Raw genomic sequence first — 23,436 nt, 5'->3', positions numbered from 1 at the left:
TGCCCACAGTGAGCACCGTGGACTGCCATTCTGTAGCACTGCACACAGTGAGCACCGTGGACTGTCATTCTGTAGCACTGCACACAGTGAGCACCATGGACTGTCATTCTGTAGCACTGCACACAGTGGGCACTGTGGCGTGTCACATGGCAATCCTGACCACATACCTAGAGAGATATGAAGGGCCTAGAAGTTTCTTGTGCCCCAATGGGACACAGTTCAAAGACACCAGCTATGTGTCTATGGAAAACTTGATCATGGCCAAGTGTGAGCACCTGAGCCTCTACCCACATATTCCCAACAGCCCACCTGAGGGTAACTCAAGCTGGAAACAGATAACCAACAAAGGGAGTGAGCTTGTTCCAGGCTCCAAGAGTTTGGACACAAGCACACGGACATTACATTTATTTTCTTTTTATTTCTTTTATATTTACACTTTTATTTATTATTGGATAGGAGGGCAAGCAAGCCAGAACACCTATGTGGAGGTCAGAATACATCTTCTGAGAGTCTGTACGCTCCTTCCACCATGCAGTCCAGGATCCAGATCCGGGCTGTCAGATTTGCACAAGCACTTTTCCCTGCTGAGTCATTCTGCTGCCCCTGGACATTACAGTTATTTCCTTGGTGCTGAAACACATACAGTGCCACTTAGCTATACTCCCAGCCCTATGCATTTCATTTCTAAGGCCATTCTCAGCCTTGCTTAATCTGACACTGGGTGGGAGAGGCTAGAGCCCGATTCCCCAGGACCCCAGAAGTCCACCTGCTCCCATAGTCTCTGCTTCACCCAACCCTCTCAAGCTACAAACAATGGCCATTGCTACAGCCCTTCTGTGCCCAGACCTTCCCTCTCACCAGCTGTCAGTCTATAACACACCACCATCCCCTTCCCACTGCCTGGGACGGTCTTAGAGTTCCTGAGGATTGCACTGTTCTGACTGTGGCCACGGTGTTTCTCATGGGAAAAGCCAAGACTTTCTAGAAATTCCCTGCAGGATCTGTGGCCTCAGGGCTGTGGCCTCTATGCTTGTCTGTTTATCATGCTGCTAGCAGAGTAGACACATTGTCCTCAGACTCCACTGAGACACCTTACCCAGACCACCTTACCCAGAGCGCACACTGCCCTCCTTATTCCCAGGGCTAGTTCAAAGCCCCCTCGCTGCCATCAGCCCTGAGGCTTGGTTTACCTGTTTCTCCCAGCTGACTCTAGGTCCAGAATGCTCTGAAGTACCTGCTGCTGGCCAGGCCTGGCCTCCACAGTCCGCCCCAGACGGCAAGGCAGCCTCCTATAACTTTGGCTGTTATTGATCTGATCTGAAATGTACCTGGCTTCAGGGGCCATCTGACTGGTGTTTCTGGGACCCTGATGAATCCCCAACATGATCCATCTGTGATAGAAACTTAAGATGTCTGGGGAGGAATGGCCTTGTGCCCCTCCAGCTCAACACCTGACCTCTAACTTCCAAAGTCACACACACACACGTCTAGGACCTTCCTGTACTTCTCAAATCCCAGTCTGCAGCTCCCAAAAGTGAGCAAGTCTTCACTGACAACATATGCTGCAAGTGCTTGCAGGACAGACAGCAGCCCAGGAACCACAGCCTGACAGGTATTGGTCCACAATGCCACCTGGGGCAGCCAGGGGGTTGAGTCCTGTGTCCAAGCCAACGCTATCTGTTTTTCACTCAACATCCGCTGATCAGCACTGCAGGGGGCAGGGCAGCTTGGACGGGGCTCTCTGGCAATCAATCCTGTGCTGTTTCCTGCTTGCCAGGCTGGGCACCCTTACACGAGGCCTGGACGCTGGAACTGTGCTAACATTAGCCAGGGCTGGATGCAGTGCATCCTTTGGGATCCTGGTAGTGCCTGTGTGATTTTGGAGTGCCTGTTGTGAGCATGACTGGGAGATCAGTGTCCTAGAAGGCTTGTGACGCATCTAAGCAGTGAGAAAAGTCACATCATGGGCTTATGTCTGACGGTTGGTGACATCCAGAGCTCCCCTCCCTCCTGCTCACAGAATGAAGGGTATGAGGAAGTCCAGCATGGGACTCAGAGGTGCAGAGTCTCCCCTGACCCAACGGACAGCTGAGTCAGAAGACTTCCTGTCAAAAGGTGGGTATCTCAGACTGGGGGTGTAGCTCAGTTGGTAAAATATTCACCAAGATAGACATAGCCTTGAATTTGATCCTCAGCACCTCCTGCATCAAGTCTGGTGACTGACACTAGTAATCTCAGCTCCTGGGAGGTAGAGGGTGGAGGAACAGAAGTTCAGGTTGTCCTTAGCTACATAGCAAGTCAACACCAGTCGGGACTACATCAGACCAGGTCTCAAGAGGAAAAAAGAAGGTGGGTGCCAGCTGCAGCCACCCTCACCCCAGGCTAAGACCTATTGGCTCCCTGGGAGTTCAGGCCCACCGAGCACCCCTTTCTGATGCCACCCCTATTATCTGCACTCCTTCTACTAAGTACCAATACAAGACATCCATGAACAAAAGGGACGGGGCCCCAGCTAGAGGAGTATGACAGTGAGCTCTCCATCCATTGCAGAGTACAGTTCCATCCCACCCAGGTAGGACCTACCTCAGGTAGTCACTTCTCTGCCAAGGCCAGAAGTCAGGGCCCATATCCAGATGGAAGGGCTGATCACAACCAAATCCCAGGCCAAGAGTCAAAGCCAAAGCAAGTGGTGGAGTCTAGGCACTCTGCTAAGACTGAGGGAGGCACAGTCACTGAAGGGGCTGTGGAGGGCACGTACACCCTCTAGCTGTGGGCCACGGCACAAGATTTGCTAGCTTCATTGTTACCTTCATCAGAACTGACTCTAGCAGTTCAGGGTAAATTCTACAAGAGCCAGAGAAGCAAGAGTTGGCTAGAGTAAGGGACCAGAGGCCAGGAGTTAGACAGGATCTTGAACATTCTGTGGAGCTAGTAGGGAATGGCACAGCATGGCTCCAAGTAGACGTACCAGCCACTAGGATCCTAGGGCAAGGGTTGCAGGTCCCTGGAGGAAGTGGACTGGACTACTTTATCTCCTGTGTACTCCCAAGACAACCAGGAGGCCAGGGCAAATGAGAATCGGAGAGAGAGAGGCGGAGGGGTGTGACAGACCACTTATACTTGGGACAGAGAGGGAGGATGGCACAGTCCCTTTTGGGACAGCTAACAAAGCTCAGGTCCCACTGGGCCACAGAGTACAAGGCTGACTGCCACCTATTACACACAGGACCCAGCAGCATGACCCCCACTCCAAGGCTTGAAATCCCTCAGCTACTTGTATCCCAGGTCACCAGTTCTCACCTTCTCCCCAAGAGCAGGTGCCTATGAACCAGCCCTGAAGCTCACTGACCACCAAGGTACATACAGCCCACCCCCAACCTTCAAGAAACATCAGGCCCATGGCCCCACACTCTATACCCAGTTCTTGGGAATTTTGAGCGTCAACCTCCACCCAGAGTCCATACTGGCTGATCGGTCCTGGCTCACCCTCCTAAAGCAGGGCTCAGCCACAGAGAATTCCTACTTCTGGTGTGGACACCGTTCACAAACACCCCCTAAAGTCTTTCCATCTGATGGTGTATGGCTGCCACGCTGGAGGAATTAGGAAAACACTTGTTCTTCCCCCAGAGGATGTCACCCCTAACCCAGATGAGCTCAGAAGCCAGGGACAGGTAGTCTGGATGGGCTGACCAATGTGTTAACTCTTGTACCTCTGTGACAGAGACAGAGCAAACTCAAGAGTTTGGGGCTTCTTCTCTGTGGCAGAGGTGAGGACCCAAACATAACGGAGGAAGCTGGAAGCACCTGCTAGGGACAAGAGCCTTCAACCCCACACAGAGACCTGCTTTTAGATGGGCATGATCCTGGGCCACCGCTCTCTAGACCAGTGGTTCTCAATTTGTGGGACATCATCCCTTTGGGGGGGGCTTTCAAGAGGTTGCCTAAGACCATCAGAAAACACAGATATTTACATTATAATTTATAACAGCAGCAAAATTACAGTTATAAAGTAGCAATGAAATGATTTTATTTTATGGTTGGGGTTACCACAACATGAGGAACTGTATTAAAGGGCTTCAGTATTAGAAAGGTTGAGAGCCACTGCTCTAGACGCTGGGCTCTAGGACCAGAACTGGCTTAGGCCATACTTCAAAGCCACACCTAGGCCCTGGGAGGCCACTGTCCAGGGCCCAACCACACTGATGGATGTGGAGAGCAAGGGTCTGAGCTGGACGTGAGAATGGACAATCATAGGCTTGTCTAGCTGTAGGTTCCGCTTTCCCAGCCCGCCAGCGGGATCTGGGGCTTATCGCTGTGGTAGCTGAGGGAACAATGGCGCACACACTTATCTCCCTGTCAGAGCTATCTCAGCCGTCAGAGCTGTTTGCTCAGTGCAGTCGCTCTCCCAAGTCAAAGGACAAAAACACTATTGAGGTGTGATTTCCCACCAATCAAGTGTGTCGCAGAAGGTGGGCCCTGATGCCCTCCGGGGGCCCCTCCACACCAGGATGGAGCCATCGACCCGGGAAAGGCCATGCCGCTCCCTAGAGCTACCTTCTTGCCACAGGTGCATGTAGCCCAAAACAGCTCAGAAGATCCTGAAAAGCACAGCTCTGAGCCACTCATACAAGCTCATATGCACACGCCCCTGCAGACTGTTAGACAAGCACATCCAGCCAGCCAAGTAGACACAGGGCTCCTGTTCTACATGACTGCCCTGTGTCCGGGTCCACCCTGAGTCCCTCCTCACCTGCCCAAGCCCAGCTGCAAGGCTGCAGTCAGAGCTAAACAAGTTTCATTTGTGTCACTTTGGGTGAAAATGTCACTCTGTTTCCAGTTTCTCACTTAAGTGGGTGCTGCTGAGTGCTAAGAAGCCACCAAGAGGGCTGGAGACATGGCTCTGTGGTTAAGATCACAGCCCAACACTGCCTACAGCTGGAACTCCAGCTCCAGCTCCAACTCCTCCAGCCTCGCTGGCATCTGCACTCACATGCACATACACACATAAATACCACATACATATAAATCAAAATATGAAAACTAAAAAGGAGAGAAATTGCTAAGAGAGGGCGGAGAAAGAGTTCAGCCATCCAGAGCTCTTGTAGCCATTACTGGACTGTTTATCTCAGTGGTTAAGAGCACTGGTTGCTCTTCCAGAGAAACAGGGTTCAAGTCCTGGTACCAATATGGTAGCCCACAACCATCTATAACTCCAGTCCCAGAAAAGCCTTCTGGTCTTTGCAGTCACACAATTAGTGCACTGACATACATGTAGGCAAAACACTCACATACATAAAATAAAAATAAACCTTTAAAAAAAAAGGAGTACCAGCCGGGCGGTGGTGGCGCACGCCTTTAATCCCAGCACTCGGGAGGCAGAGGCAGGCAGATCTTTGTGAGTTCGAGACCAGCCTGGTCTACAAGAGCTAGTTCCAGGACAGGCTCCAAAACCACAGAGAAACCCTGTCTCGAAAAAAAAAAAAAAGGGAGTACCTATTGCTTTTATCAATAATCCAGGTTTAATTTCCAGTATCCACATAGCAGCCCATAACTGCCTGTAATGTACTCAGGGTCCAACCCTTTCTGGCCTCTGCAGGCACCTACATGCACATGGTACATATATGCACACTATGGCCCTCACACACTTGTGCATGCATGCACACACACACACGATAAATAAATCTATTAGATAAAAAGAAATATGGGAGGAAGGAAAGAAGAAAGTATAAGGCCACCCAGAAGCACACACAGCAGTAAGTGACCACTCCACCCACTGAGGCTGAACTCAGAGTTTCTGTAAAGATCGTGTTATTTCTCTGATTTCCGTGGAGAGTTGTTGGTTTTTTTTTTTTTTTTGAGGGGTGGTGCTGAGGTCAAAATGAGGCCTCAAATTTGCTAGACACACACTGTATCATAGTGCCACACCTAAAGGTCAGAACATCCTGATAAAGCTGAGGTTTATTTACAGCAAACAACATCCGCTGCTTTGTCACAGGAACTGCGGGGTTTGCTCTGAGCCAAGGGAGAGCAGAGTCTGAGAGCAACCAGTGTAGAGACGGGTGACCAGAGGAGGCAACCTGGGCCCAGGCTATGGGGCTTGGCTTAGCTTGGCTGTGAGATAGATACAGGCTCATTTAGGAATCCAGACTCAGTAGGGCTAGAGCCAATACCAAGCCTGCAATGGACACAGCTAAGGGCTGGTCCTGAGTTCCTTCAGGGGTACAAGTGGCACCCCTCAATACTCGCTGGAGTGACCAAAAACACCACCAGGAGATCCAAGTTCCATGCCCCTGGCTCCCAATGGGACTGGACAAATTCAGTGGTTCGATGGACCTTACCTCACATTCTGGCTGAAAGATAGTCTCAAGAAAGAACCTGCCCTTTCCTCACCCCAACCTTACCCCTGATTCTGGCCCGCAGCCTAACCTTTGTCCTAACCCTAGCATTAGCCCCTTAAGGGCCTGGCATGCACCCCACCTTTGGCCCCCACCTCTCATATTTCCAGGAGTCCGTCTTCCCAGTAGGTTTGGCCAGCTGTCTAAGGGGACCCCACAGCTCACTCAACCCATGGAGATGCTACAAAGATAACTTCACCTACCCAGCAAGAACACAGATCACAGTAACCAGTGCTGGGGACCCCCCCCCCAAGTACAGGCAGCAGGACCCCTCCCCAGGTGGTCTTTCTCCTAGAGGGAAAACTCACAATGAATGGAGTAAACCTGGCAAACAAATGTCTCTTGAGGTTCCAGGATCCAGGGTGGAGGCTGGATTGATTACCTGGCAGGGTCAGCAGGAGGCCCAGTCTCTCTGATATCCCCCTGGACCAGGCCCATCCCAGGCACCCAGGTGTGTGACTGATGGTGTCCACGGTGATCTGGCAGTTAGGACGGATTGTGACAGGACCCACCATGGCCCCAAGGACAGCCGGAAGCAAGAGGTGCATGTGGGCCCCTGGGGTGCAAGTGTAAGGCCCCCCCCACTGGGAGAAGAAAGATAAAGGGGCCACAGCCACTGCAGAATTTTCCAACGAAGTCTTGAGCCCTGATAAAGCAGAACCCCATATCCTGTTTGGCCACTGCTGTGCCCAGCAGGCGGTGGCGATCACAGGCCTGGAGTATGGGGCACAAGTGGGTGCGGCAGGGGAAGGGCACACCATCCCTATATAAGCTGCGGAGAGCCAGACACTCAAGTCGCAGCAGAGGCAGCAGCAAGACTGCCTAAGCGCCCAGCAGTAGAAGACCGGGGCTGGTGGCCGCCTTCTGCTCCAGGGGTGCCACCATGTTCAGGGGTCAGCAGCTGCTGCTGTTGCTGTTCTTCAGGGGATCCCTAATCAATGCTGGTGAGTGGGCATCTGCTAGGCTATACCCGGGGCGGGGACAGGTACCCAATGCCCTCCAGAGGACCCTGTGAATGGGAGAGTCTTCAGGTCTTCTCGTCTCGTTGACTCTGCCTAAGACGGGCTACCCATGCAGACACTGATGGACAGGAGGCAGAAGCGGCCCGACAAACTACTCAAACCTGTCTACCTCCTGTGAGCTGGGTTTGGTGGCCAGGAAAGGAACATGCTCACCTGAAATGGGGATGGGGCTCCCTCTTGTACAGTCTCAGCAGTTCTGGTGACAGCAGCACACAATGGTAGCAGCAGGGCAAACCTGGCATTCTTCCCCCTCTCCCATGGCTCTGGCCCTGAGAGGTCTTTGAGGAGCCTGGGGTACGTAGACACAGGGGCATGTGTCACCCTCACAGAGTTGCTTCTTTGGTGCTGAAGTCAAAATTTCCAGGCTCCATTACTCCTGACCTCACCCACTAACAGAACTGAATGGTCTCAGCTTCCCCTTCTGTTAATGTGGGGAGACATCTTGTGCCACCCCAAGCCACAGTTCTGCATGCCAATCACCACCTGTCAGAGATGTCCCCTGTGGGGAAATCATATAGCGCCCACCCTCAAAATATACCCAGCCTGGGGGTAAAGATGCTAGGAGGGTCTCAGACTTGAAATAACGTGATGCCCTCCCACCAGGCTGCTCTGCTTCTCCCCAGCAATGGTCTTCCCACTAAATAAGGCCAGTTGTCCGCAACAAAGGTAGCGCAGAACACCATAAAGCAATGCCTATAGGCCCTACCTGGGACCCTGTCTTGCTTCTTACCCAGCATTCCTGGCAGAAAGAGAATGACATGTTGACTAGAACCAGGTCCCTTGGGTCCAGAGCCAGGGATAGGAGACTAAGTCCCAGGAGGACCTGAGGGGGCTGGGAAGCTGAAGGGACAGAGCTGCTCCAGTAGCAGGCTGAGTGCCACTCTGTGCAGCCTAGAGGGAGGGCAGAGATGGGAGAATATGAAGTTAGACAGGCCAGATGGGACCTGAGGCTACAGAAGCTGGGAAGGAGACACCTGAGGCAGTGGGATTAACCCAAGACAGGTAAGGTCACCAAACAGACTGAAGGAAAACCATATGAACAAGTCCCCTTGGGCCACGGCAGAGGATTCAGCTAACACAAGGTGCAGATGGTCCTGGTAGAAGGGGCAGCGATGCTGGTAATCCCCTGAACATCTTCAAAAGAGCTTACAGCTCAAAGAAAATCAGGGAAGCCAGACTCAAGTTGGGGCCCAGAAAAGGGAAACTTGTCAGGGTAGGGAGCCACCTACATGGGACAGGAGCCCCTTGGGAACACACTAGACAAAACAGTGAGGCAATGGAGCCAGACCCATGGGACCAAGAAGGACCAGGACCTGACCATTTGCTACTCACACCTCCTAGAATGAGGTGGCCTCCAGCGTTCTCATCCTGCCTGAAAGACAGCGAAATCTGAGCTACTGAGGGTGTTGTCCCGGGAACCTAGCCCATTCTTCCACACCCTTAAGAATCCTGGACAGGGGCAGGTACCGCTTCCTAGCCATTACTTTAGCTCTCCCCTTCCCATTGCGGGCTGGATCCTGAGTGGGGGATCCAGTGATGAACCAGGCTGAGGTTCAGTGTGAGTCCCATTCCTGTCAGACCCCCCACAGTATTGCCAGAGAGAGCCTACGTCCCAAGAAGCACCCAGAAATGCCATGGTAGTTCTTCCTCATTAGCACAAGTCACACAAGCCCCCAGCTGGTCCATTCTGCTCTTGGTGTTACTCAGAAGTGCACATATTCTGGGAGTGACTGGTGGTAATGACAGAGAGAGCATCTTGCCCAAAGCTCCTGAGATGACGTGAGGGCTATCTGGCTGCGACACCTGTTGCGTTAATGGGGAAGCTGATTCTTGGCTGCTCTGGCTAGCTAAGCAAGCATCCCCTTCCTCTCTCACTGCTCCATGTGAGACCCTCCTGAAGTTATACTTGGTTCAGGAGGATGCCCTTCCTCAATACAGGGGACTGTTCCTTGATCGAGAGTGTGTATATGCACAGCTGTGCTCCCCAGCTAGAAACAAACACCCCCAAACACCTCAGGAGAGCTTGGGGGTAGGGCCCAAGTAGAGAACTGAATCCCAAAGGATGGAGTGTGGGGGCCAGCTGGTCAGCAGGGAGGAAAGCATGTCAGATAAGGTGCTGGCAGAGGGATCAGGACACTACAGCCCATGGGAGCCCCAGAAGAGCCCTCCCTCACATAGTCATCTTGTGGTTGCCTGTCCCTGACTTGCGGTCACCGTGACCCATGCTATTTGGCAATGGTCACCACATTCCAAGGGCCCACTACAGCTGTCTTAGAGGCTGCCAAGGAGGAAAAAGCGAAGAGAACTGAGCACAGGGCCCCAGATGGGGGAGTAGGTAGCTTCTGGGTAGTTTACGGGATAGACCCACAGGGAGACCAGCCAGCCAGAGCAGGGACACGGGGAGTGGCCTGGCAGAGGAGACAGCCAAAATCTGTCTCAGCCCTCTATCCTCTCCTACCTCTTAGCACACCCCAGGCCCACCCTCTTGTACCCTTCCTTACCAGAGTTTCACAGAGATGAGTCCTGTGCAAAGGAGGTCCCCTCGGAGCCTACTCCTACATTTAGAGTCTCTGTCTGCAGGGCTCTGCAGCCTGGCTCAACTGAGCAGTGAATGGGGAGTGATCCTGGCAGACAGGCATCCATGCTTAGGATATCCCTACCTGACATGGCACTTGCTCCCCAGGGATGTCCTGCTAGCTCTACTCCAGCCGTCTCTCCAGCATGCCCCAGAGTAGCCAGCACCCTAGGCCCTGTTCTCATGTTATGTCCCTAGCGAGGCTGCCCTCCCGTTCCAGAATGCACAGTGACAGCTGACTACTCTTCCTTGCTTTGTGTGCCCACCCCGCCAAGTCACTTAAGCAGCATGTGTGTGCTGTATGAGTGGGTGCCACCTACCGGGGACCCTGCAGGAACAAGCTGTGTGCTGTAGACCTATAGCACCTGACATGGTGACAGGCACCAAGCAGGAGCTTCATGCAGCCCAGGCTAAGCCAAAGGTGGAGTATATGACTGAGTGAACAAACCAGGAAGTAATGAGAGCAGGAAAGATGTTACAGCTGGGGAAAACTGAGCTGGGATGCCAGGGCTCGGGCTGGACTCCACCTCTGTCCTCCCTCAGAGCCTGCTACCTACTCAGTCAAGCATACTGTGGACAACTTGTGCTGTTCACAACAGGCTGCTGCTACAAACAACAGGCAAATGGTGGGTATGCACTTGGCCAGACCTATGCAACACTAACCATGAGTCCTGCCCATGCAGGTCTGGACACCACCTCCTTTGCCAGCCTAAGTCCCTGGAAGCTGAAGGACTCTCCACAGACAGGTGAGAGCCAACAGCATCCACATGGCTGTTGACCAGAGTACCAGAGGCCCAATGGCCCAGTGTGCAGAAAGGAGGGGGCTACACCTCAACACACACACACACACACACACACACGCACGCACGCACGCACGCACACACGCACGCACGCACACACACACACACACACATATATACTTAACTGACCACACCCAAGTATAGCATGCAGGTCTTGGGGGTGCTGTGGTTTGGGGTTTTCTCATGAAGGATCCAGCAATGAAAGTCACAGTTCAGGCTCCAGTCAAGAGTTCTCATCCAAGGCACTGTGACCTCTGTGCCTACCCCTGGGGGAACACTGAGTTGTAGCTTCCTGCCTTACAGGTGCCTGGACTGGAGATGCCACCGATTCTAACAGTGAGGATAGCCTGCAATCCTGTAAGGCCTAGACAGAAGGCAGACCCTGGGCTAGGGCTGAGTGGGCATGTGGGGTTGGGGCTATGGTGGGCTCTCCAGGGTCCCAGCTTCTGGGTCAGGTTGTCCTTGTCTGGTCACTGGACTCAGGACTGGGAGTGTGTCATTTTCTTTGCAGCATCAGAAAAGGGCTGGTGCTCCACGTGGGGAGCTGATCACTTTTCTACCTTTGACCACCATGAGTATGAGTTCAGAGGGATGTGCAACTACATCTTTACGGCCACGTGTGGGGATGCCTTGCCCACCTTCAGCATCCAGTTGCGGAGAGATAGGGATGGAAACATCTCCCGAATCATCATGGAACTGGGGGCCTCTGTGGTCACCGTGAACAAAGCAATCATCTCTGTCAGGGACATTGGGTAAGCTATGAGGCAGGGCAACCAGGGGCAGGGGTAGAAGGGACAGCTGCTAACTTGTCTTACCCACAGGGTTGTTAGCCTGCCCTATACCAGCAATGGTCTCCAGATCACACCATATGGCCAGAGCGTGCAATTGGTGGCCAAGCAGCTGGAGCTGGAGTTAGTTGTCATGTGGGGACCAGATGCCCATCTTATGGTGAGAGTCATGAGCTGACAAACAGCATTCAGGAAGGGCCCTCCTCAGAGTCCCAGGAGCCCAGACTGGCAGAACAGCACCGACTGTAGGCCAGCAACCCAAGACAACCCGAGCTTAAAGAGCAGCTCAGTTTCCTTGTTTGAAAAGGAGGAGGAGTCAGCTGGGAAAGAAACCCCACACCCCAGAAAGGGCATGGTGGGCAGGTGGGAACACCTGAAATCTGGGTGGGGAACCCCTATGCATTCACACAGGGACCAACAGTATCACCCCGCAGGTCCTGGTAGAGAAGAAGTACATGGGCAAGCTGTGTGGACTGTGTGGGAACTTCGACGGGAAGAGAGATAATGAGTTTCTAAGCGAGGATGGTAAGCTGGCTTGGGGCTGAGTGGCTGAGGCCCAGGTCCCTCAGTGGTCTGTTCCTCATGCTGACCTCTGTCCTATGTCCCCAGACAAACTTCTGGAACCTTACAAGTATGCTGTACTCCAGAAGCTAGATGACCCCAATGAGATCTGTGTCCATGAGCCTATTCCCAGGCCTACCACCCTGAAGACCTCTAGATACGTATGTGAGGTGGCCCAGAACCCAGGGTCAGAACATGGCTGGCACGGGGGGGAGGCGTGTAAGGGTCTCTGTTACCCCCACTTTCAGCTTCCCAAGCTCTGGGTATGTATGATACAAGAGGTGACCTCACCCATATGACTTTGAGTGGCTCTCTATTCAGGCCCAGATCTGCAACCAGCTACTGACCCTGGTGTCCCCTGGGTGTGATGTGCCTAAGGAGTCACTGGTGCTGAGCTGCCAGGCAGACATGGCTAAGTGTGCCCAGCCAGGTCAGCAGAATTGCAGCTGCGCCACGCTGTCTGAGTACTCCCATCGCTGCAGCATGGCCGGCCAGCCTGTCCGCAACTGGAGGACCCCTGGACTCTGCTGTGAGTCCTAGTCAGGGTCAAAGGGAAAGTAGCCTGGGGTAGGGGGGGAGCTAAGCGAAAATGAAGTGGGAACTGTGGAAGGTGGGCAGAAATCTTCTTACCAGACTATGCCTGCTGCCTGCAGCCGTGGGCCAGTGCCCAGCCAACCAGGTGTACCAGGAGTGCGGTGAGGTCTGCGTCAAGACTTGCTCCAACCCACAGCACAGCTGCTCCAGCTTCTGCAACTTCGGCTGCTTCTGCCCCCATGGTGAGGACATATACCAGCACCCACCTTTTCCCAAACTCACTTGCACGCTGGCCCAGCTTGGCCTAGACATTCTGTATCTCAGTCCCGGGTCCAGGCCTTATCCACCCACCCCCAAACTTCCAGTCAACCCAGGACTCCCTGCAGAGTGAGCAGGAGGAAGGAGGACCTCAGAGTACTAAGGAGAGGTGGGCTTGGAATCATCCAAGGCAACTTCCTAGGGCTGGCAGGGATGGGGTGGGCAAAGGTGGGACTGACTGACCAGCCAGCTAGGGAGAAGTCCTCACAGTGATAGGCCGCCTAAGGAACATCCATCCAACCTGAGCCCGTGCCCTTAGGTACACTGCTTGACGACATATCCAGAAACCACACCTGTGTGCCAGTCAGCCAGTGCCCCTGTATGCTCAATGGTGTGATTTACAGCCCTGGGGAGATCACGAGAACAGCCTGCCAAACCTGGTGAGTACAGAGAATGAGTTCTACTGGCATGGAACCTGAGAAGGGGCACTATTTACCTTGGGCCTCACAATCCACTGGGGACTATTCCAATGCCCACCTGTAGCCAGTGTACCATGGGCCGCTGGACGTGCACAGAGCAGCCATGTCCTGGGCACTGCTCCCTAGAAGGTGGTTCCTTTGTCACCACATTCGATGCCAGACCCTACCGCTTCCATGGCACCTGCACCTACACGCTTCTCCAGGTAAGAGGAGCCCCAGGGTTGGGGGGAAGGGAACAGTGTGCCCACCCACTCACCCCTCCCCTACTCACTCACCTCCCCAGAGCCCGCTGCTACCCAACAATGGCACCCTCCTGGCTGTGTATGACAAGTCAGGTTACTCCCATTCAGAGACCTCCCTAGTGTCTGTCATCTACCTGTCCAAGAAGGTAAGGCTACCTGCCCTGAATCAAGCACATGCTGGGGACAATGGCCTGCAGACCTAGCATCTGGCTCCTGCTTCTCTTACTCCCTACTCACATTCCTCTGTCCCTCCAGGACAAGATTGTGATCTCAACGGATGAAGTGATCACCAACAATGGAGACACCAAGGTGCTGCCATACAAGACACGTAAGTCCTTCTGGGTCTGGCACTGAGAATTTTGTGTTGCTGTTCCTTTGGGGGTTGGCAGCAGGGACAGCCTACTTAGCCCTGAAATCTTGCAGACAACATCACCATCTTCAGGCAGACATCTACCCACCTCCAGATGGCTACCACCTTTGGCCTGGAAGTCGTGGTCCAGCTACATCCCGTCTTCCAGGCCTACATCACAGTCGGGCCCCAGTTCAAAGGTCAGACCAGAGGTGAGTCACTCACTGACCTGCTGGTCACTCCCAGTCAGCCTGGCTGTCTCTTCTGCTGCAGCTAGATGCAGAGGGGACCCAGGAGTGCCTTGCACTGGCTCTCCACATCCAGGGAACCCACAGACGCAGCCCCCTGAGGACAGTGGTGACTAATGAGAGGGGCGTAGCTGGACGGAGGAGATAGGGTATATGGAGGAACTGGGTGGGAGGGCCAGGACTCAGTTGCTCTCACATCCTGCCCCTTTAGGGCTCTGCGGCAATTTCAACGGAGACACGACGGATGATTTCACGACCAGCATGGGCCTTGATGAAGGCACTGCCTCACTCTTTGTGGACTCATGGCGTGCAGGAAACTGTCTAGCTGCCCTGGAGCGGGAGACTGACCCCTGCTCCATGAGTCAGCTCAACAGTGAGTCCCCTGTACCCCCACCCTCAGCCACCTAAGCCTGTTGGTGGGAGGGAACAGGATACCCACAGCTGTACTTGTTGTCCCCAGAGGTGTGTGCAGAGACCCACTGCTCCATGCTGCTGAGGAAGGGCAGTGTCTTTGAGAAATGCCACACGGTGGTGAACCCCCAGCCCTTCTACAAGGTGGGTCCAATGGGCATTGGAGAGGGGGAAGTGATAGCAGCGGATGCAGTCCTTAACACCTGGGTCCTGCCCTCCCCACAGAGGTGTGTGTACCAGGCCTGCAACTACGAGGAGACCTTCCCCCACATCTGTTCTGCACTGGGGGCCTATGCGCACGCCTGCGCCTCCCGAGGTGTCCTGCTCTCGGGCTGGAGGAGCAGCGTGGACAACTGCAGTGAGTGCTGGCTGTGGTGAGAGGGTGGAGAGGAGTCAGGAGCAGGGCTGTGGACACAGGACAAATGGGAGCCTGGACCCCAACAGAGCCCCTGTGCACATCTTGAGGAATTTGAGGGCCTTAACCTCTGCTCAGCCATTTCTCATCCCCAAGCCCCAGACCCTCTCCCCACAACTCTCTGCCCGAGAACCTGACCTCTAGTTTTCCACAGCTGTGCCCTGCACTGGCAACCGCACGTTCAGTTATAATAGCAAGGCCTGTGACCGCACCTGCCTGTCTCTGTCGGACCGTGAGACAGAGTGCCATGCGAGTGCTGTGCCGGTGGATGGCTGCAACTGTCCTGAGGGCACCTACTTGAACCACAAGGCAGAATGCGTGCACAAGGCCCAGTGCCCCTGCCTGCTGGACAGCTCCAAGTTCGTCCAGGCTGATCAATCAACCATGATCAATGGGGTCATATGGTATGGAGGGCATGGCTAGGCAATGCCTGGTTTGTGAGGGGCCCCGCACACCTGTAAGCTCATGGGTCCCTGCCCCTTTTTTATAGTTACTGCATCAATGGCCGCCTGAGCTGCCCACGGCAGGCAGAGATGTTCTTGGGTAAGTGGATACTAGGAGCTGGCCATGAGGCCATCCCATAGGACCCTACACCACCTGGTGTCCCCCAGTCCACCTGACTCGTGTTCCTCTTCCCTGCAGCAACCTGCGCAGAGCCCAAGACCTTCCAGTCCTGCAGCCAGTCATCAGAGGACAAGTTCGGGGCTGCATGTGCCCCCACATGCCAGATGCTGGCCACAGGCATTGACTGTGTAGGTAGTGAGGAGGGTTTCCATGAATCTTCAGGAGCCCGATGCAGGGCAGGGCTATGCTGCACCTACAGTATCTCTCTAGTCATATCTGTATCTCCATAGCCAGCGCTGCTGCTGAGTAAGAAGCTGGTTGGCAGCAAGGTAGCTGGAGGACAGGGTCTATACAGTTGTGTGAGGACATGGACTGGACTGGCTGCTGCTTGGGAACTATGGCCACCTGTTCCTGTGGCAGCCCATTCTGATAAACACACACACATGCAGAGAGAGAGAGAGAGAGAGAGAGAGAGAGAGAGAGAGAGAGAGAGAGAGAAAGAGAGAGAGAGAGAATATGTTACTGGAAGGGTGGCTTCTCTAGAAGCAAAAATCAGCTACCCACAGAAGGCTAGACAAAAGGAAAGAAGACATGGGGAAGTCTCAGGAGCTGGAGCTGGAGCTGGAGTAGCAGAGTGCTGAGAAACTAAGAACCCTGTCTCCCCACCAGGTACCCACCAAATGCGAATCTGGCTGTATTTGTCCTAAGGGGCTCTATGAGAACAGCAATGGGCAGTGTGTGCCTGCAGAGGAATGCCCATGTGACTTTGCAGGGGTGTCCTATCCTGGCGGTTCTGAGCTCCATACTGACTGTAAGACCTGGTAGGTCATGCCTTAGTCTGAACACACAGAGCCTAAGTGTCATCTGGGCAGGCAAGGACTCCCAAAAGTAAGTTGTTCCAGGTGGGGCTCTCAGAGGTGGGGTATCCTAGGGTCATGGCCCAGGTCTCCAGCCCACCTCCTTGTGTGGAAGGACTGTCTCTTAACTACTCCTCCCCCTCCATCTCCCCAGCACTTGCTCACAGGGAAGGTGGACCTGCCAGCTCAGCGCGCAATGCCCATCCACCTGTGTCCTCTATGGCGAAGGCCACGTCATAACTTTTGACGGACAGCGCTTTGTGTTTGACGGCAACTGCGAGTACACTCTGGCCACGGTAACCACTGGGCCAAGCGCCAAAGGCTGCAAGAAGCCAGGGTGGGGACCATGAGGGCTTTTCCTCAATACCCTTTCCTGCAGGATGACTGTGGTGCCAACAGCTCACAGCCTACCTTCAAGGTCGTGACAGAGAACGTCATCTGTGGGAAGTCAGGGGTCACCTGCTCCCGAGCCATCAAGATCTCCCTGGGTGTAAGTGGCTGGGCCCCACAGGGTGGGAGTTCCCAGGTCTCCCAGCTCCACCTTCATTGCACAGCCCTTCCACCATCTCTCATTTGTATCACGGGAAGGGGTGGCAGGAGAATGACCGACTGAGTAGTTGCACACTCAGAACTAGCGGCCACATGGTCTCCACCAGTTTCCCAGGGATGTATAGCATTTGAGGGACAAAAAGTAAAGGTGCTCTCCAGGAAGCTAAGCCTGAACCTTCTATCCGGAACTGGCTCCCAGCAGACATTCCTACACATTGTTTCATTGTTCTTGTTATTGTTTTCAGACAGGGTCTCATGTAGCCTAGCTTAGCCTCAAGTTTCTCATGCAGTTTAGGCTGGCTTTGAAATCTTGATCTTCACAAAGATGGGAATTTATTATGTTGGATTACACCTCTACCTTCCAAACACTCAAATCAAAGATACCCTGGGTACTGGGGTAGGCAGGAAAAGAAAGCAAATGGTGACAGCCCTCCCCACACAGGGGCTATCCATCACAATGGCAGACAGAAACTACACAGTCAGCGGGGAAGAACCCTTGGTGCACCTTCAGGTGAAGCCCAGCCCCCTGAATTTGGTCCTGGACGTAGACATCCCTGGAAGGCTCAACCTGACACTCGTGTGGAACAAGCACATGAGCGTCTCTATCAAGATCCGCCGCGCCACCCGGGTACGCACCGCACGTCTGCCAGCCAGCCATGGGTCCCAGCTGGTCTCGGGGTGAGGGATTCCCCACCAAGCCTACATGGTTCCCCATCAACTGTTCCCACAGGATGCCCTTTGTGGCTTGTGTGGCAACTCCAATGGGAACATGAAGGATGACTTTGAGACACGCAGCAAGTACGTGGCATCCAGTGAGCTGGAATTTGTGAACTCATGGAAGGAGAATCCACTATGTGGGGATGCGAGTTATGTGGTGGATCCCTGTAGCCTAAACACCTTCCGGCGCTCCTGGGCTGAGCGCAAATGCAACATTATCAACAGCCAGACCTTTGCTGCCTGCCACAGCAAGGTAGGCCCTGTCCTCCAAGATGGAGGCATCAGACACAGTCCTCCTACCACGGGACTCCAGTTTGGCTGGAGGGTATCAGGTGTGGAGAGGGGAATACCCATCACCAGAGGCCAGAGCCATCCACAAGTTAAAGAGATGGTTAAAGTGCCCAGACCTCTGTCCACTAGAAGACCATAGCAGACAACAGTGAGTCAAGTGTCACCTCAGGCAGACAGCTGGCTGCTCTGGGATGCATGGTCCAGAGAAGAGATAGTCAGTCATAAGGGACCAGCCATGGCCAGGGGTGAGTTTTCATAGACTCAAGAGTTTTTAGTACAGCTCCAGATCCTTGGTGCTCAGAAAGAATGACAGGGGGCTACCCCAGGCGGTGCAAAAGCCCTGTCACAGGGGCCATCTGTGTTCAGGAAGGTAAAGAAGGGAGTAGAGAAGATCAGGTATGCAAGCAAGAGACACACTGCCTTGGTCTGCCACACCCTGGTCCCAACAGTTGTCTCTCACAGACACCACTCGGCAGGGTTGACTGAGCACCAATAGCACCCACTTCTAGAAGGTAGCAGCTACTGACAATGGCAGCTTACACTAGAAGGTGCTTTCTCAGAGTGCCAGGGCACTCCCCCAACACCTATACCCCAAGGCTGCAAAGTCTAACCCCAGCCTGCCACCACTGTAATGCCAACAGGAGACCTCTCCCCTCCACAGGTATACCACCTGCCCTACTATGAGGCCTGCGTGCGAGATACCTGCGGGTGTGACATGGGCGGAGACTGTGAATGTCTGTGCGATGCGGTGGCTGCCTATGCCAAGGCCTGTCTGGACAAGGGCGTCTGTGTGGACTGGAGGGCCCCAGACTTCTGCCGTGAGTGTCTCACCCCATGTTCAAATCTGCTCAACCCAGGGGCCTACCCGGAAGCCTCTCTCCAGGCTCGCGCCGGATGCCCTGCAGGGCAACCCTGGGTCACCAGCCGTTCCCCAGGCTCTCCCATAGAACCCAAGCCCTTCATACCGGCACTGGGGCCTTGATGCCAGCTGATGTACATCCTTCCTCTCAGCCGTCTACTGTGACTTCTACAACATTCACACACTGGTGGGTGAGAATGAATACCAGTATTCTCAGGAGGCCAACTGCACGTGGCACTACCAGCCCTGTCTCTGCCCTGGCAGCTTGGGGACCTTCCCGGACACAAACATTGAAGGTATTAGGCATGGGGATGCACATGCGGTGCATGCGGCTTTTGTTCATGCATGTATTCACATAGGTCTATTTGTTTATTCTCTCATGCAGATATATTCACAATGCATCCATTCGTTCACACACAGATCCACTCTCATGCATGCATTCACCCACACATTACTCGGCACACATCTGCCCTACAAGTACACTCATTCACACACACAATCACTCATGCACACTCAGCAAGTATGCCCTGAATTCCAGGCCTTGCTCTTGACTGGGTACATGGCCTCACACAAACTAGCCCTGCTCTCTGGCCTGGGGAAGATCCTTAAAAACCAAAATAAGGAATTAAACTGCCCAATGACACACCCCACAGTGGGAGGTTAAGACAGGTCCACAGTTAGACGGGTTGCTGCTGCTCTAGAGTCTGGCAGAGTGAAAGATAAGAGAGGCCAGGAGCTGGGACAGACAGGAGTCTCCACATCAAAAAAGAGCAATTAGGCCAGTCATGGTGGTACTCACCTTTAGTCCCAGCACTAGGGAGGCCAGAGGCAGGCAGATTTCCCTAAGTTCAAAACCATTCTGAGTCACATGGTGAGTTCCAAATCAGCTAGAGCTGAGATGTCTCAAAATCAGAAGCATAAAAAGGCAGTTAAAACACAGGCACCAAGAGCCAAAACAAGGACACACAGGGCAGAGTTCTAGAGTCCGGAAGGTGACTTTAGAGCTGGTGTGACATGAAAGGAAGGAGGTGGTGGCAGAAGCATTGAGAAGGGAGCAGAGAACAGTAGTGGGTGCGAAAAGGAGGCTGAGTCTGACCATTTTTTTGCCCCAGGCTGCTACAACTGCTCCCAGAATGAGTACTTCGACCACACAGAAGGGACCTGTGTACCCTGTGGTAAGTCTAGCAGGTGTCCTTGCCACCAGGTAGTACAGCCCTTGTGTGGGTAAAATCCATCAAGCCTGTCCAGCCCAGTGACTCCTTCCTAGAGCCTCTCCCTCAGGACACTGACGCAGAGGCTCGAACAGTGTCACAGGACACAGCAGAAACAAAAGTGCAGCACTGGTCCCCTTGGCCTCAGTTCTATTCCCCATCTCAGCCATTACTTAGCCACAATCTTAGGGCACAGTACCCCAAGCCAGCAAGGTAACTTGGGTACATGATGGGAATTTTCCTATGAACCCAGCTCTACGCTACCCTGCCATGGCACCCTGGCTGGTCTCACACTCTCCCTGCCAGGCTGATGGGAAGGAGGGAGAGGGAGGGAGGGAGGGAGGAAGGAGGCAGGAGAGGAATGCGATAGTCAGGCAGCAATTCCTGACTACTCTCTTCTCTTGCAGCACCACCCGCTACCACACTACCGCCAGCCACCACAGGTGATTGCTTACCCACTTGGTACCACAGGATGAAGGCTTCCCGTCTAGGGCTTACCCTAGCTCCAGTGGACAGCCCTCTCTACCCCACCAGCCCAGTCTCTGCATCTGCCGGGTCCTGGGAGGGTGGGTAATGTACCTTGCAGTCCCAGGTCAGAAGGGAAATAGCAAATAGCATAGAAAACTTAGCCCCCGGGCACCTGACTGACTTTATGTGAAGTAGGAAGCAGGGCCTCGATAGATAAGTCTGCCAGGAGTTCATATTGCCTTCATAGGTCCATGAGCCACTCTGAGCCTTTTGCCTAGCATTCAGTCAGCAGATCAGTCTCTTCCCAAAGAGGCACCAGAGCCAGGTCCTGCCCGTTCATGAGAGTACATATGCCCCACACAGGTTCACAGCCTACCACAGCAACCCCCACCAGCACCGAGTTCCACAGTTCCAGCTCTGCAGCTACACCTATGGGCCCCTCCAACTTCCCAGGGCTTCCAACCCCACCACCTTCAGCCCCATCCTCCACTGAGGAAGTAACAGGATGGACCACCCCCAAGAAATCTTCAGTCTCCTCAGGAGGTAAAAAGGAGGGGACGCAGTAGAAGCCCAGGGTCTGGAGTAAGCATCACCGTCTTCCCACTGAGATTTGCCTGCAGGCAATGTCTCAGCACAGAGTTCCCTGGGCATGAAAGGCTGGGTGAAAATTTTTCTGAAGACCTAGCTTACAACTCAAGCTAGCTGGTCACTCAGAGTGGACACTCAAGGTCATCTGAAACTCCCACTAGAATATATGAGGGATCTACTAGGCCTCCATCCTGAAGCCCGCCCCACTCACACACGGCAGCAATCCCAGATGCTGCTGGGGACACCAAGGAGAAAGGAACATCTATCCAAAGAGCAGAAGTGTGGGCAGAGGGATTATCAGTGGCCCATGAGAGCCTGTGGTCACTGCCCTTGAGATGAGCCCATTCCAGCTAGGGGAAGTTGCAGGCTGGGAAAGAAACAAGACTCGTGTTCATCAAACTATGAATAGATAACAATAAGTATCATGAAAGCAGGAGCAAAGAGGAAGGGACTCAAATATGCATCTGGAAAAAGCAGGTGGGAAGAGGTATTGCCATGACTTTCCTCTACAGAATACTCTCCGACTACTGTGGGTACCACACCACTGACATCAGGTTTGCCTCCTACATCCATACCGAAGTCAACACCTACAAGGCTCCCAGTGACACAGGCTACAACTAAGCCCACAGCATCTTCCTCCAGCTCGTCCACAGAGACCACAGCTCAGTTCACAGAGAGTACCACAATGACACCACTAATCTCAGCAAAACCTGGGATGTCCACCAGCCAAGGTGAGTCAAAGCCCATGGGAAGCCAGGGCACCTGAGTCAAATGTTCACCTCTGACCCTCAGTATTGCACATCCAACTCAGAGAGAGGGTCTGTACTGCTCAAGGGGTGAGGGAGAAGGGGAGTCAGTGAGGCAGAGGAGCGGCAGAAGGAAATGGACACAGCATGACTCCCAGTCACACCTCAGGCCACCGGACAGTCAAGTACAGGAGAAAAGGGCTACATCAGGAAACATGTACAGAAGGGAAGGTCAAACAGAACATTCCAAAGAAAGCCAAGTACCTCACTGAGTTAGGAAACTGGCTTAGAAAACAAAGTTAGAGAACAGAAAATCCAGTGCAGGAACACAGCACAGCATATATGAAGGACTGTGAACATAAACTGAACATTCTTCACTGCCATGATCCACAGTGACATCAGCTCAACAGGAAACTCACCGTCCAGCCACAACAAGCCGAGCAACTGAGACCACAGAACTACCTCTCTCGGGAAAGACCACCCTGACCACACAGCAAACAGGGCAAAGCAATACCCTACCACCACCTACTACAAGCACTTGGACCCAAAACACATTATCACAAACCAAGCCGACACTCGTGCCCTGGACCACACACTCTCAACCAACCGCTTCTTTCCACACTACAGAACAGTCCACAAATGCTCCATCAGAAACACCTATCCAGACAACAACCACCATTTTGCAGACGCAGAACTCACTGCCCTCTGTAAACCCAACACTTTCTACAGCACAGGCACCAACATCTCAGGCTCTCATGACACCAACTGCATCACATGTACCGCCATCACCATCCACAACACACCCACCTACCACAATATTTCAAACCACCACAGTCAAGGAAGCAGGCACAACACACACATTAGCCTCAGGCACCTATACAACCAAATACATGACACACAGTCAAACCTCATTCTCCACAGAAACCACCTCATCGTCCTTAACACACCCTTCCAGAACAACACAGCAGCAGTCCACATCACTTCCTCCCACTACAGTGTGGAAAACGTCAACGATGGGTGTAAACAGTAGCCCGGAAGTCCACACAACATCAGGAACACCAAGTCGTCCTAATACTCCACATATTTCACCCACTGTTCCTGTCTCCAGTACAATACAGACCACAGGGCCCCCTTTGAGAACGTCTCTGCAGACAACGATCACGATCTCAACCCCTTCAACTTCTCAAACTGCATCCACAAAACTGCCATTAACTTCAACTTCCTCTGTCACATCAAATTTAATGACAATGAGCAGCCACAAGAGCCAACACACATTATCACTACCCTCAACATCCATGACACTAAAAACTGCTCTCCCAACAATGATGGAAGACACCTCAACTCCACAACAAACAACAAAACCTGATACTTACACATCCAGTGCCACAACCCAAACCAAGAGCTCTTTCTCCACATACAAGACATCTACTACCCACAATCCACAAACATCCACGCTGACCCCGTCTCAATCAACATCAGCTCCAGTCTCTTCCATCTTCACCACATCCA

The 23,436-nt window shown here is 53.3% G+C and overlaps 2 protein-coding genes across 2 annotated transcripts in view; both read left to right on the top strand.

Moving 5' to 3' along the window:
• The first annotated feature begins 7,278 nt into the window (after positions 1 to 7,278).
• On the top strand, positions 7,279 to 22,391 carry LOC101996023 (mucin-6). The gene is given in 31 exon segments (XM_026781127.1): positions 7,279 to 7,339; positions 11,096 to 11,149; positions 11,304 to 11,544; positions 11,614 to 11,740; positions 11,926 to 11,971; positions 11,974 to 12,105; positions 12,190 to 12,302; positions 12,463 to 12,670; positions 12,795 to 12,917; positions 13,253 to 13,373; positions 13,477 to 13,615; positions 13,696 to 13,800; positions 13,910 to 13,982; positions 14,078 to 14,215; positions 14,463 to 14,624; positions 14,712 to 14,806; positions 14,888 to 15,020; positions 15,232 to 15,481; positions 15,568 to 15,620; positions 15,720 to 15,829; positions 16,311 to 16,462; positions 16,653 to 16,794; positions 16,878 to 16,988; positions 17,490 to 17,675; positions 17,778 to 18,017; positions 18,717 to 18,873; positions 19,067 to 19,210; positions 20,027 to 20,089; positions 20,533 to 20,568; positions 20,957 to 21,136; positions 21,694 to 22,391. Coding segments are annotated over 31 exon segments (4,149 nt in total). The 3' UTR covers positions 21,948 to 22,391.
• Positions 22,075 to 23,436, top strand: part of LOC113456529 (mucin-6-like) — a 10,966-nt gene continuing 9,604 nt past the window's right edge. Inside the window, exons 1-2 of the mRNA XM_026781316.1 lie at positions 22,075 to 22,112; positions 22,555 to 22,703. Coding sequence (XP_026637117.1) covers positions 22,075 to 22,112; positions 22,555 to 22,703 — 187 coding nt within the window. The remainder of the gene's footprint in view (positions 22,113 to 22,554; positions 22,704 to 23,436) is intronic.

This window comes from Microtus ochrogaster, chromosome 8 (genome assembly GCF_000317375.1).
Source record: "Microtus ochrogaster isolate Prairie Vole_2 chromosome 8, MicOch1.0, whole genome shotgun sequence".
Lineage (NCBI taxonomy): Eukaryota > Metazoa > Chordata > Mammalia > Rodentia > Cricetidae > Microtus > Microtus ochrogaster.
The sequence above is the reverse complement of the archived record's forward strand: the minus strand, read 5'-3'. Positions and strand labels throughout refer to the sequence as shown.